The sequence below is a fragment of the Rhynchophorus ferrugineus genome, unplaced genomic scaffold (genome assembly GCF_030347505.1).
Source record: "Rhynchophorus ferrugineus isolate W39M unplaced genomic scaffold, kcgeb_rfMv2 rfM4, whole genome shotgun sequence".
NCBI lineage: Eukaryota > Metazoa > Arthropoda > Insecta > Coleoptera > Curculionidae > Rhynchophorus > Rhynchophorus ferrugineus.
Window position 1 is genome coordinate 24,673,151 of NW_027472583.1, and position 15,594 is coordinate 24,688,744.

The window sequence follows — 15,594 nt, forward strand, 5'->3', positions numbered from 1 at the left end:
GTAATGCATCGAATACCTGCAAGACGATTGCGAAATCCAACGGCATCTTGTTTTATGTTCTTAATAAGCAAATTAAATCATATTAATTGAACTCATCCGGCTGAGTTCCAGGCTCTCCACGGAATCCTGCAGATTGCGACAGTTATAAAACGTTAATGGAAAGAAATGGCGACTCATTGAATCACTGTACAGACAAAGCTCCTGAACCAATTTCATTTTAATATAAACGAAACTCGTAATTCCAAACACATCACATATTGCAGTTGGACTAATATAAAGATACAGCTGTTTCCGAACAATCAGACTTTTTGTGTTAATTACAATAAAGTAATTTGTACGTGTTATTTTTAATAACCGAAACAAATATATACAATAAAGAAAAAATCGTAATTTTTTATTATAATTCCTATTTAAGAGTTATTGAGAAATTTGGTAACTACGACTCCAATAAACTATGATACCGTACCTAAACCAATACCGCAAGATTTTTCTTTTAGTTATCAAAAATATGCAGTAAAATGGAACTGATCTTTGGGTATCAATGACACATATATTCACTGTAGCGAGAACATATGAGTGTTAAAATTTACATCCGCTGCCTCGACAATGCACAAAAATTGGCTTGACATGAGCTTTGACTTGTGGATTATCGTCGTGATTTGTCACAGAATAATATCGTGTAAACGCGTGTTTTAATACTCAACGAAGTGGTTCTTCAATTAAAGATATATATTCTCGAGACATCTTAACCAGAAATATATGCTTATGTGCATGGATTTTCGCTGAGAATATTTCGGATCTTAATACATGCACGTTAACAAAAATGTAATCATAAAAATTTTCAAATTATAAAAGGCAAGTCACGTACTATAATTTAAAACATTTTATACATACAGTACAGTGGCTTATAGTGAAACCACAACGATTTTACTTCATTTATGAAAATCTACACAGTATATATATATATATATATATATATATATATATATATATATATATATATATATATATATATATATATATATATATATAGTTATGTTATTAAATATATATAGTGCTATTATTTGTTGATTTTGAATTTTCACCACACTTAATTCCCACTAATCATTACTTAAATAGTTGAAAAGTATTATTCGCTATATTCGTAAAAATACGTTTTAATTTTTGAGTCTTCAATATTTGGGTATTTGTGAAGCCAGTATTACATCATAAGCGGCATTATCTTTTATTAATTATAGAAATATTTATGAAACAATATGATCATCTTATGCGTATTATTTTTGAAAATAAATAGTAAATATTTATTACAGCACTAAAGTTATCTTTTTGTAATTAGTGGTTATAAATTAGATCGTGAATCCCGACACGCTAATGGGTTTTCGCTTTATTGTTCACGATCAATATTAGTAATAAATTACACCTGTTGAATGACCCATATATTTACTCTACAATTTAATGAAGTTTTTATGAGACAGGAAAAATCGTATTATATTTTTTGCTTGAAAGTAAACCTAACTAAAATCAATAACCCTTTACTTATTCGTAGATTACATTAATTTGTTTGTATTTGCTGTCTTTCGGTCATTCCTAAAATTAACTGTTTTAAAGAAATATGTAAATTCAATCAATTTATGAAAGCGATCGTATAATATACATTAGAATATTATTAATTAGCTATTAATAATTCAATTAACATCTCTGTTTTGAAGACCGTTTTAAACAAATTAAGGAGTTGATTAGTTTCATTAAATTTTATTTTAAGTGGTAGTTGTGGTAACACTTCCCGAGAGTGTTTCTAAAACGTTTTACCAATTTTGAGACATATGGATAAGCGCTAATGAAACGAAAAATGATTTTAGATCCGACTTTCGGACTATTCAATTCATTTTTCGTTCAATTCTCTCTCTTAACTTAGAATTAATGAAAACTGATGAATCAGGAAAATTTTCACTTAAATAAAAATCTAGTTAATATTAATAATCAGCACCTACCAATTGTTTTTAAGAATATTTTTCTAAACAGATATAAAATAATAACATTATATTTATTTACTAAAAACTCATAAAAAATATTAATAATAGAATATAAAACAATTACACTGGGTTAAGTCCATTAAATGTAACAACTACCTAATTAAATATTATATTAGATTGGGATAATTGTGTTTCATAATGTATTAGGGTTAACGTTAATATATTACCCTTATTAGTTAACTTTATCTTCGATATGTATCAACAATAGTCTAATATAAATAGAATAATGAAACAAACATATTATTAAATTAATTTATTTTAACATTGTAGTGTATCTAATGCATATATTATCGAAGGCCTTAAACTACAGTTAATTAAACAGCCACAATAATTTGTAGGTTAGAGTTATCATATACTTACATTAAACTCTTTTCTAAACCATCATACTCTTAGAGGTAATGAACCTAATTAATAATTGTACATTCCAGTAATGTATTTCATTTTCATTAGAGAATATGTTTACCCTTTTAAGTTTAGTTCTAGTGTCCCTCTTGTTCTTGATTCATTCTGATATCGCTGTATTTCTTCTTAGTCTCTTCTGTTACTACCTGTGTATGTTTCTCTTGAAAAAATTAGATTTAATCATTGTATTCTCCCTAATGCTTTTGCCATATCAGCAAAAGAGTTAATATTATTTCTCACTGGTGCATTTTTACCAAATGCTCATATATATTCTGATATGTAACTACATTTGGGATGTAAAACAAAAACTTTTAAATTCCTAGGAAACCGTTATAATTGATGGTATGTCGGAACGACTTTAAAAAATATACTGCTGAAGCCATCCTATTTTGATATGAAAGAAACTTTTAAACAGAATTAAAATGATGAAAGGTGTGATGTCAGGGTCGCCGTCTCATTTAGGTAGCTTATAGTTGTAATAAAGTTATTTGTGAGTATTGGTCATACCTCAATCCATCAGTTTGCCTTTAAATATTACCCAAATGTCCATAATATAACCTGTATGAAATAATTTCTCACGGCTGAGCAAGTGAGTTTATGCAATCAGCCTTTGGTGACCTTACATCTAGAGCTACTAAGCTTGTGGTAGGAATCCAGATACTATAAGAGTTTTCAAAGTATAGATATTTCCTAATTTCAATAGATCAAGACTGCAGCAATATATTTCATTTTCATTAGAGAATATGTTTACCCTTGTAAGTTTAGTTTTTGTGTCCTTGTTATTTATTCATTCTGATATCGCTGTATTTCTCCTTAGTCTCTTCTGTTACTACCTGTGTATGTTTCTCTTGAAAAAATTAGATTTAATCATTGTATTCTCCCTAATACATTTGCCGTATCTGCAAAAGAGTTGATATTCATTCTCTCCTGGTGCATTTCAACCAAATACTCATATATTTTCTGAACAATTAAACACATATCTGTTCACACAAATCTTTCACACTTTATAGTGCAATTTTCTGCAGTTAACCTGTAGTTGTTTCACTCTCATCGCCCTGTCTTGATATTATCAGCGTTAAATCATAATACCACACCCAGAAAATTTCATTCACTCACTGTGAAGTTTCCATTCACTCACTAAGTTGTCATAGGTGGGGCAAAAATCCCGCTACCAGTTTGATTGCGCACCATCTTGATTATGTGACGTTTAGCTCAGTTTCGCTTTAACCATTTTGTAGTGTAGACGTTGAATTTAATTTTAAAATATACGCTACAAGAGCGAGCAAAAATAGCGACAATGTTTATTGAAAATAATCGTTCCATTATTGCCACTCGGAAATTGCGACAAAAATATCTTAATCGTCCAGTGCCTCACAAAAACAAAATTTATCGTTTATATGCGAATTTTAGACAGTACGGTTCGACAACAGACGCCTCGTAACGCTGAAAATGTAGCTATGGTGCGCGATAGTGTTGCGGAGTCTCCAGAAACATCAATTCGGAGACGTGTTCCCAGTTACACATTTCTGCATGTAGTTTAAGGCGACTTTGATTTGAAAATGTTACCGAAAATTGCTACCGAGAGATCCTAATCAACGAGTTGAGTAAACTAATGCAATCCTAAGGCTCTCTGGTGAAATTGAAGATTTTTCGTCAAAATTCATAATCAGCGATGAAGCCCATTTTCTTCTCAGTGGCCGACAATTCAATTATTGAACGACGTTTTTCCACAAAGACTAATTTCGCGAATAATCCCCAAACGATTCAACATCTTAAAGACAATATCCGTCACGAAATTGAAGAAATTCAGCCTCAGATGTTGCAGGATATCATGAAAAATGCCTATAGAGCCGAAAGTTGCATAGCGAGGTCACCATTTAGCTCATATAATTTTTCAATCATAACAAAAAAAAACGTAAGGACTGAGTAAACTTTTTATGAAAACCAAACTTACTTATATTTTCTTTGAGCAAAGTTATTGGCAATCAAAATGGTAGCGGGACTTTTTGCCTCACGTTGTCTATATATCAAAATATTAAAATAGCCTAATATTGTTATTTATTTCCTAGCACATTTTAATAAAACTTAACATAACATTTTACGCAATAACTAATGTAGCGTCAAAAATAATTTAGATAATTCATTCATGTTTTCATTTTTAAAATGTTCTGAGGCATACAATTCTAATTTAATCGCTCTGCAAGTCACCATAATAATGGGAAATTTCCTTTTATCCCTCTGACAACGGAACCGCGTTGATTAAGCTCTTTCTACTTTTATTATTTTCTTTTTCTTTTCAATGTTCGCTTCTACAAAGGAGGTCCAATTTCATTAGCGACCTTTGCCGCCAACGAAAAGGAACTGAACCGGCTACTGCTTTACATTTTGTACTTGAGGAAGTGCAATTTACGGATTAGGGAAAAGGTCACCTTCCATTTGGCGGTAATTCGCGATAAAGGACCGAAAAAGTTCCAGATCGATGAGGAAAAACTGGAAAAAATGGAGTGCGGTAATCCTATGGGAGTGCTACACGACCTACTTAGAGATCTCAATAAGCAAGTACGTTTCTTTCGCTCATACTTACCGTTCAGGTTTTACTGAAATTGTTATGTGGTTTAACCGAGTTCGTGGGTAATTATTTTTGTTTTATGTTTTTTAGCATGTCAATCATTGGAGATATAAATTACCATATCCTCAAAACTTAGTGAGAAACTTAGCGAGGAAGAACTGTCATGGGAAATACGTGTTCCTTACAGATGTTGATATAATTCCCAGCAGAGCAATGGCAGAGAAGTTGAACCAATTTTTAGGTAAATAATTTGAAACATACAACTAAATATTTTAAAGAGCATTTAATTATTATATAAATTCATAAATAATAAGATTTTCAGATTATATTGAATAGATTAATCTCCGTTCAATTTTTATGTTATATTTTAACACACTTTCATCCACAATTGTTAGTTATCTTGTCCTATATCACCTCAGCTCTATTCTTTTGATTTGTTCATCTATTTTTCCTTTACCATATCTTCCTTTTTATTTATTACGTTTCTGTCCATTTCTATATATTTTTGTCAATAATTCTTTTTCTTCTTTAAAAAGAGGGATCCCTCTCCTATCCACAATCTCAATGCTCAATTAGTTGTCAAGTTCATCAGTTTGTTGTCAATTGTCAATTTGCTGTATTTCCTTTTCTTATTTCTTCCATTTTCTATGAATTTAGTAATTATCTAACCTCTTTAATTTGTTTATATAAATATTATAAATTTTCATTAATATTATTCCTGTTTATTATATATTAAATGATTATGTATATTAAAACAAGTGAATTATTCTTTTCCAGCATCGTGTTTGTCAATCTTTTTTGCCATATATGCAGTTAGTTTGTTATGTTAACCGTCACTTCGCATTTGTTTTATACATTTTATGATTTTGCGTCTTAGTGATTTGTTTTTTCCAATTCCTGTTCCTCTCCTAAACTTTTTTCTTCTTGTATCTCTGTCATGATTTATTTCATGCTTCATTTGTTCTGTTTTATTGTTCTGTTTTCCTGTTGCGAATTATTATTCTGTAAGGTATCTTGTGTCATTTTTTCAATTATTTTTAAATGTTTGTTACTGTAATGTCTTTTTTATATTTAGAACATACTTTACTTATTGGCTTTATATCTATCTAAACATTGTCTCGTTTTTCTTTTTTAATTAATTACTCTTGCTCTTCTACTTATTTTTTTCTTTATTAATTCCTAACTTTAATTTTTCCTGATGTACTCTAATTTACTTACTCTACGAATACTCAGTACCACTTTGTTTCCTTCCAAAACTGAACACTAAATGGGTACTACTCTAATAGGCACTACTGCTGCTACAACTATGGACTACTGTCCTCCGCCACTGGAATCAAAATCAAAAAGAGCTCAAAAAATTAAAATCAAAACCAACAGTTGGAATATGACTCAGCAGCATCACCATAACTCTCTAAAAGTGTTTGATGGCTTTCGACACCAGGTTTTATCAGATCAGACCACAGAAATCAATCAATCTTTAATCAATTAAGAAATTTTGTCCATTCCATGGCTAGCTATTCCCAATAAAAATCTGTTATTTTATGTATAAAAATATCAAAATCATAATATTTAACAGTTAGTTTGTTTAATAGTTGTTTATATTAATACACCATTTTTTGTCAATAAATATTACTGACCAAAGCGCATACATGTGCTTGAGACATTAATAAATATTATTAATCTATTATATATTTATTATAATCTCGTATATTTAAATTTTAACACGTATTGACATAATCCTTTTTACGCGTCTTCGACATAATTCAAAGTCAAGTGAAAGATTGTTAGAATCTTAATTCCATTATTAAATAAACAATTCAATTTATAATGAATTTCATAAATAAATTCCACTTTTTTAGACAATACAATGAAAGTATTACTTACAGCAAATTCTTTTAGAAATCCGTGTTATCAAAGATAAAAAATAATTGGTTATTTTTGTACTTTAGATAAGCAAAGATGTAATGGAAAATGCGCCTACGTAGTGCCAACTTACGAGCTCGACGAGAGAGTAATGTTTCCCCCCAATAAGACTGATCTGATCCGGATGGCCAACAAAGGCCTGGCTAGGCCTTTTCATCATAAAGTATTTATTTACAATCAATATGCGACCAATTTTACAAGGTATCCAATTTTATAGCCCACGTGACCCTCGATGGTATCGCAAGTGATTTATATTTTTAGGTGGCAGAATTACAAGGACCCAGACGAACAAATTAGGATTAGTCATCCAGTGACCAATTTCGAATTTCTGTACGAACCTTTTTATATAGCTGTAGACACAGCACCCCCTCATGACGAACGTTTCGTCGGCTATGGATATACTAGAAACAGTCAGGTAACCATAAACTATACTGCTTTTGCAGCAAAATGTAGTATAGTAAATAAATCATAATTTATATCTCAATATTACACAAAACAAATATAGCTTGAGCCGCCTTCCTTGGGGCAGTGGTCAAAGCGACAGTAGGGATGCCGAAAAAATAGCGATAATTTTAGCCAATACGGCCATCATATCATAAATTTAGTTCGAATATTAATACACTTTTACAGGATTGTATTAAATTAGTGCTGTCGTCTGGCAATGAAAACTACTCTCATAAAACTCGATTTTTTACGGTCTAATTAAAACATTCTGTTCATAGAAATGTATGGTTATTTAGTCCAAAATTTGAAGATCATAATGCAACTTAGAGTTAAACCATAAAACATTAATACGTTCACTACGCCTTCCTCATTGCATGTCGAAAGAACCAAGATTCAAATAATTGTCCAGATTTCAAACATACATTTATGTACAGATATTGTAACTTATTTAATGTTAAAAAATACTGACTTTTTCTGTTAACTAAGATTTCTCGTTCTGGTAAATACAAAGTTCAAAGAAAAACAAAACTTTTTACTTTTGAAAAACTTTTCTTTTTCTGAAATATTTTATTACGCCGCACATTATTGATTTCGGTGACAAACTTGAATTAATTGCTAGGCCTACTACTTAGCTGATATTTATAATTCGAATAGATTCAAGTACAAAAAATATTTAGTTCAAAACGGATTTCTTTAATCCTTGTTTATACAACATTCCATATTATATGGTTTGTATTGGTATAACCTTTAGATTGTATCCTTTTGAATAACTTAAATTAATAAATAGAACAGACATGTTAAGCCGAAATATTTCCTGTTAATTTAATGTGATATATTTTATATATCAGTCCTGTAAATTAATTTTAAAGGATTTACATTGCCTCGGTTATATTTGTAACCAACTGCAACTGATCTTTTCTTCACTTTTCAGTATATATCATTTCGTCAAAGTGTGAACTAAAACGTTTTTCAGTTCATTGAAAATATCTGATTTTGTACCGTATTGCAGTTGCAAGAAGTATTATTTTTCTACATCAGTTGGAAGAAAAAGGTGACTTAAGGTCATCGAATGCTGTGTGAATCTTAGGCTCCGTCGATTTCATCATGTGAATACTAGTTTAGACATTTCAAAAACCATTTCGACGGTCAAAAAATTCAATCATCAAAACATCAATGGGGATCGCTATCGACTACAATTGATGTATTTGAGCCTGTGCAAAAAAACGACTGGAATACGAGCAAAATAATAACAAAAATGTTAGTCTTGTTAGTCTTGTTCACATGTTGCACTATCGGTGAAAATAGTAAAATAGTATATGGTATCCCACGGCTGCATTCCCCGGGCCTTGCTCCTTTTGATTACTACTTGTTCCGACATGTGAGCGTTGACCTATCTTATAAGGGACGATAAAGATCGATTCGTGGATAACCACAAAACATACATCGTTTTTTCGAGACAGAATCCATAAATTACCTGAAAGATGGGGAAACATAGCGACTATCGATGGGCAATACAGACAAAAACAATATAGACAAAAACTTACACATTTATACAATTATTAATTATCATCAATAAGTTGTAATTAATTGATTTTATAGGTCTACGAAATGTACGTAGCTGGCTATGAATTTTTCGTCCTCTCACCCATCTTCACCTGCCACTGGGGTTTGCAAATAAAACGTACACGTCCGCCCTGGAGGGAGCACCAGAACAACCAGAATCGGAAACAGTTCGACGGTTTCAAGAAGGAAATCTTCGCGCGGTACAACAAAGACCCCCTGAACATGATGTCTCCGAAGTAAATGGAGAGAAGAAAGAAACGGCCTGTTCGTTAGATTTCGTTGTTTTTGTACTGTTCCTGAAGTGAACGAATAAAAATTTAATTTTTACTTTGGTATTTTTAACGTATAAAAGTAAATAATAGTTTAGATAAAAAGACGGCTTTTCCTAATAGATGGCTTGCGTACTCAATGAAGGCATTTATATTGCATTTGAAAGATAATAGTCCATAATATATGCGATATATGAAGTTAGGGTCATTCGTTTATTTTGTCAAAAGTTGTTCTGATTCGAAAATTGAGATTCAAGGTAATTTTAATCATATTTTGTTGTTTTTTACATCTGAAAAAGTAAAAATGGGGCATAGTCTCATCGAAAATGCTGCGATCTTTTTGATGATTAAGTAATCCTTATCATCAAAAGAATGTTATTGTCAAGTTTTCTAATTTTCGTAATAGAAGTGTATAATCAGTAAAACCATTTTCATTTTCAATCATTTTCGTCTATTCATTGAAAAAGTCGACGATATTCACTTATAAATCGAGGTAGGCCATCTCTCGACATCACTACGAAACTAACCATCATCCATAACATAGTTTGGAACTAATTACATAAGACCTAATACCAAAAGAAGTTTAGATGCTTGGATTCCACATTAGTTGACAATTAAAGAGGCAAAAAGAGATAGAGATATATATTTATGATGGTGAAAGGTGCTTCTTCTCCAGAAGGTACAAATTGATATGGTTTAATTTACTGGATATCTGGATGATATAAGTTTGGGTATCTTTATTCCAGAAGGAAAAGTACGTTAGACAGCGCGTTGGTTACCATTTGTACCCGCATGGAGAGGGACATATAAAAAAGACACCAGCCCGCTTCTGGCCCTAATGGAATATAGACCCTCATAAATAATATAACATAGCAGGGGTATGCAGACTTTCAAGTTTTGTAGGAATTTAAGGATTCTAAGCGTTCTTTACGGCAAACAATTCTATACAGCAATCAAATAATCAAGATGAAAAGCGGATTATGTACAACACATAATATGTGAAAAAGATATTTGTCGAAACCAACAATTTACTAACAGTTCTAAAGTCCATATTACTTCTTTTTATACCTAAGAAATGATGAAGTGATGCTTATTTGACTGTCTGTCTGCTAGAATTCATTTATAGCAAAGATGTTTTTGGTTCCATCATGACAATACTAAAGCTAATATATCTTAACTTGGGAAAAATTCAGAAAGATTATCTGAGCAATGTTATTACGTCCACCATAAAGTCCGGACCTTACTGAAGACCCCGAATTTGTCCCCTTTAATCGGGTTTTTCGACCAAAAATCCAAAAAAAAGCCATCGATCAAAACGGCACAAGAAAATATAATATCCCATATTTACAAATACCTTAGTAGAATATAATAGTATTAAGTATATATGGGTGCATAATATAGCATTGCTACGTATTTAATAAAATATTAAATTTCTGTATATACAGGTTACAATAAAATATTATAATATATAAAAATGTGTTAAAATATACATTGAAATAATACTATGAAATATTTATGGTACTATGATTTTTAAATAATTTAATATTTTGGTAATGCCCTCTTAAATGCAGATGGTATAAATTCTTAAAATGTAATTATTTCAAGTCATATGGAGACATATTGTTACAATCAAGCAATAACATGACACTGTCAAAGTCAGTTTTCTAAATTCCAGTAAACATGTCACCAATTTTAGGCCATAGCATTATCAAAATTCTCAGTATACCCAAACCAAATCGCACTCTATTGAATGAATTTAAAAGATCATTTTCCATATTTAAAAAGAAGGAAGTAAGTACTTTTTTTACCTATAATCGCACTCTCCGCATCAATTTGCGATTGCAGAAAGTCAAAGAAGCTAGTCCATATATTGTCGTAAGAGCAAGCAAGGAAGAATACAATGATATTATCAGGATTATGCACGAGTCTTATTACCCGGAAGAACCGACATGTTCTTCCTTGAATATAACCCCAAATGCGGTCTTAGATCAACGAGCTATAAAAGCCATGGAAGAAGGACTTACTTTAGGTAATGTTAACCCCGATATAGTAAATATTTTTTTTAGAATGTTTACTTGTTCTTTAATAAAATAATTATTTAGACTAATTGCGTAATGTAGTAAAGACTTAGAAATAAGAATTACAATTTTTGTATGTAGATTATATGTGATTGAGATTTTAGTGCTTTAATAGAAAATATAACTAAGTTTGGCAATTACAACATTTCTATCATTATTGTAATTTTTTCTACTTAGTTATTTTTATATTTTATAGTCTCCTTTTTTATTAACTAGGGTATATCTGGACTGCACTGTTTAACATTGTCTCCGAACCACGGTCTTCGGCATTAGTTCTACCGACTAGCTAGTGACCAACTTAAAAATCAACCACATAAGTAAGACATCCAGTCTTACCCAGCCTGGTTACTGGTGTGACTGGCATCATTTTCCTTGTTGAATGTTGCACTCTTGCCTAGAACAATTGCAAATATTAAACAATCATAAACATAAGTTTACGACCATGCCCCAACAGGATTCGAACCCGCGACTATCGCTACAGCAGGAGAATCGTCTTGTCGCCTTTACCACTGCGCGAACCATGCCGGCTTTTTAGTATTTTGCTGCGGTAATGAACAGTATGTGCTTCACGATCAGTAGAACTACAAATTCTATTGTTTGATGTGGATAGTTTGTTTAGTTTTTTTATTCAACATAAATCCCTTCAAGGGTGATACACTGACTATAGCGACCCTCCAACTTTTCGATACCATTTTTGTAGTACCATTTTTGTCCTTTGCTTCAAAATAGGCCTCAATTGACCTGTTAGTTCAAAGAAACCATTTAGTCTAAATATATACAAGGCATTTACTTTTCAATTCCAAAATACATTTTAATGGGCTCCAAAGATCGAATCCTGATAATAAAAAACTACATGACGATACATTGAAATGCTTAAAACCCACCTAAATAATATTTTGATAATATATTTGTTCAGTGGCAAAATGTAAATATAACGGCTGTATTGTCGGAGCTTGTATAAACGAATCCACAAGTCCATGGGATCCGGACATGGAAGAAAAACTGGCATGTACCGTCAAATGCGAAAAAACAAAGAAACTCCTCATGTTCTATGCCTACCTGACCAGAGCTCCTGACTTGTGGAGATGTCTGGGCATCCAGAAGGTCTACGAAGTAATTCTCATGACTTTCCTTCTACATATTTTGCTGATTAACATGTCTTTTTTTAGATGGGTTATGTTTTCGTTAACAGAACCCACAGAAAGAAAGGTCTAGCCCTCAAACTAATGGAAGAATCTAAATCTCTTGGTGCCGACGCAGGTTTTGCCGTTGTCCGATGTGATGCAACCAGCATATATACGTACGACAATTACATCTCACTTTACCCTTCTTAATTAAACCAATCATTTAGGGCGAAAATATGCGAAAAACTGGGCATGCAAAAAGTAGCCGAAATCCCGTACTGCACCTACCTGGATCAAAATCTGGAACCCATATTCAAACCGCCTTGGCCGCAGGAAGGCGTGAAAATATACTGCGACTGTTCTCCGCAATTTCATGAACTTAACAAAAAACTGAAAGCAAGTACGGAACCGAAACGTCGAAAAAAGAACATCGAAACCTAAAACGCGAACCAAAACGATAATCCAGTAAACTTATGATGTATTTTCTGTGGCGTATCCAAAATAAAGTCTCAAATATCTGTATATTTAGCTGCATATAATAAAATATTATTAATACTTTTACAAAGAATATATTATTTAAAAGAAACATAAACCGATAACTTAGTAGGTCTTCCACTTTTATTTTCAACATACTCAATCACACTTCATTTATACCGCTAGCCAGATTCAATAAATATATCGAATATATAGATCAATGCTATGAAGAGTCTCAAATATTTATATATTTAGCTGCATATAATAAAAACATATTAACACATTCACAAAGAATATGTTACTTTACGCGAAATCTTGGATAACCTAATGGATTCATTTGCTTTCGCGGACATTTTCTATTATTATTGGCAATTAATCCAAAATATTTGTTTCGACAGGGTCGGACTATTAGTTGATTTTATCTCATCGATCCAATTTTTATTGTAGCACTCTCTTCGATCTTAGCTCAAGTTAGGACTTTTCTGATTAACCAGTATATTTGTTTAATTTTGAGTCTAATATAATCTATCATAAAGATGGATACCAAATATTTCGCTGATCTGACATGAAGAATTGTGATCAAATAATATGATTAGGTTTCATTCTTTTCGCCGTAGCCCAACATTTATGTAGGCTTATAAATTAGTTTTAAAGGGTTGTTTTTTAATTTAAAGCTTTAATGTGAATTATTGGTAGAAGTATTGTCCATCGATAGGAGCCTCTTTTTCCAATTTTTCAGGAAATTTGCGGATTCCATCTTTAAAACATGATGTATCTTTTGAGGCTCTCCACAAACCGACCATTTTTTTGGTATCCTTATAGCTCAAACAGATCACGACTGATAAGTCTGAATAGTTAGCAATTAGAAGAAGCAAGATCTTGGAGATGTTTCTTGAAGTACGTTTTCATCGCTTTTGTGGTTATCTATAAGTTTCATCGAATAATGCCTTCAAATCCTCATCTTCAGAATCTTTTGGTGTTTTTGGCCCAAAACGCTTTTTGTGTTCGGTGTCAAAACCACAAGTTTTAAAACGCCGAAACCTATATTCACATGATCAGCTCCAAATTGAAGTAAAACTTGCCACATTTTCAATCAACGCAACGAAAATATTTTTTTCACATTTCGACGAATGACACATACACAAAAGTGAAACCTGTCAGTAGGCCTTCAACACGAAGTTGGGTACAAATCTATCCAATATGATTTTATACAAGTAACACGAATCTGCTTTAAATTCTTTAAAACTAATTTATAGGCCAGTACATGGTCAAAAGTTCGTATAACATCACTAAAAAAAAATTATAAGTTGTTGTGTTGCCATACCCCAGAAGAAGAAGGGCACACCGTGCCGACATGAGCCACGCCACCATGTTAAATTCGTGTCCACATGCAGCACTAAATACTAAATTATTTCCGTATGTTATAAACAAAATATATAAAATTATTTCATCTACAGAATTAGTAATTTGATTTAGATTTTGTTATAATTTATTGTTATGAAATTCTATGTACAAGACTACGACTGTTTTGATTACATTCAACACTATTATAAAATTAGTTTAATATTTATAAAACATATATTTAATCACAGTATTGATAGTTATCACATTTGGGTATCTAACAAAATGTCACAACAGGAGCACTTTAGGAACATCTCTGTTATAGCTTGTGTGTTTATTACCTATTATTGTACCAAAACAATATTTGAGCAAACATTCTTATTTTAGTAGTTAATAAGTTGAACAAAATATGTCCAATGAAATTGAACGATAATAAATTAATTTATATAAAATTTACAAGCAAAAATGTTTACAATCCCTCGGTATTATATCAAAGAAATAAACTAATTAAATTCAGGAAAACGTAAATCACTAAGGAATATCACCAAGTTGTTGATAAAGGAGAAAAAATTACTCTCATTAAAATATGTTATAAAGATCGTATGACATCACTAAAAATTCATTAAAAGTTGTTATGATGCTCATACCCAAGTAATAAAACCCCACGGAGCCCACATGAAACATGCCACCATATTAGATCCGTATACACATGAAGCACTAAATACTAAATTATCTCCGTAGCATCACTCTTCATAAAAGATATTTCTAACCTTCTTACTATATATTTGACTTTTTCGGATTACGTTGTTCCTTATAAAAATGGACAATAGTTTGATAACCTTTTTTTCAGACAGTAAAAGTATACTTAAATTTTCATTTTATAAAAAAATCGATACCTCTAAAAATTAAAATATCTCCAGAATATTTGGTTATAATTGATCTTTTAATTATACTGAATTGAGGAGGATCTACTCACTAGTAAGAGTGTTTCCTGTCCTATATCTACAATTTTTACCCTGCCATACTATATATTAAATTACACTAGGAAATTATCGATAAAATTATGTTTATGTTTATGTGTATATACTGTTTATTTATACAAATTTATTGTATAGCTTTGAAAGTAGTCCCGAAACTCATAATATACTTTTTAAATCGGATTATTTTGGTGAATCTACTTTTCAATAATTACAGTAAATCTTCTACTACATTTTACCTACTTTTAAATGTGTATCACTTGTAGAAACCATACACACGCCTTTTTAATAAAACTGATTTTCTGCAATATTTTTGTTGACTGAAAACTCAAAATTCCACTTACAATGCAACATAAATATTATTTTACAAATTATTTCTTCAGCTGGAAAAATCAAA

General features: G+C 31.3%; 2 protein-coding genes across 2 annotated transcripts in view; both read left to right on the plus strand.

Moving 5' to 3' along the window:
- The window catches only part of LOC143196383 (uncharacterized), an 81,811-nt gene extending 72,550 nt beyond the window's left edge, over window positions 1–9,261 (plus strand). Inside the window, exons 14-18 of the mRNA XM_076404043.1 lie at window positions 4,753–4,994; window positions 5,095–5,245; window positions 6,954–7,128; window positions 7,189–7,342; window positions 8,971–9,261. Of these exons, the coding sequence (XP_076260158.1) occupies window positions 4,753–4,994; window positions 5,095–5,245; window positions 6,954–7,128; window positions 7,189–7,342; window positions 8,971–9,174 (926 nt within the window). The 3' untranslated portion in view covers window positions 9,175–9,261. The remainder of the gene's footprint in view (window positions 1–4,752; window positions 4,995–5,094; window positions 5,246–6,953; window positions 7,129–7,188; window positions 7,343–8,970) is intronic.
- Window positions 9,262–10,866: 1,605 nt separating this feature from the next.
- LOC143195006 (arylalkylamine N-acetyltransferase 1) lies at window positions 10,867–12,934 on the plus strand. The gene is made up of 5 exons (XM_076401840.1): window positions 10,867–10,994; window positions 11,049–11,232; window positions 12,198–12,394; window positions 12,451–12,581; window positions 12,633–12,934. The coding sequence occupies exons 1-5, from the start codon at window positions 10,884–10,886 to the stop codon at window positions 12,844–12,846; spliced, it is 837 nt and encodes a 278-aa protein (XP_076257955.1). The 5' UTR covers window positions 10,867–10,883; the 3' UTR covers window positions 12,847–12,934.
- The last annotated feature ends 2,660 nt before the right edge of the window (window positions 12,935–15,594 follow it).

What these genes read in the sequence shown, in the direction of transcription:
- LOC143195006 (XM_076401840.1), top strand. Translation starts at nt 10,884, where the DNA reads ATGTCACCAATTTTAGGCCATAGCATTATCAAAATTCTCAGTATACCC. An exon ending in CCATATTTAAAAAGAAGGAA is followed by an intron (nt 10,995 to 11,048) that starts GTAAGTACTTTT and finishes TTGCGATTGCAG; the next exon opens with AAAGTCAAAGAAGCTAGTCC. An exon ending in GATGCAACCAGCATATATAC is followed by an intron (nt 12,582 to 12,632) that starts GTACGACAATTA and finishes CCAATCATTTAG; the next exon opens with GGCGAAAATATGCGAAAAAC.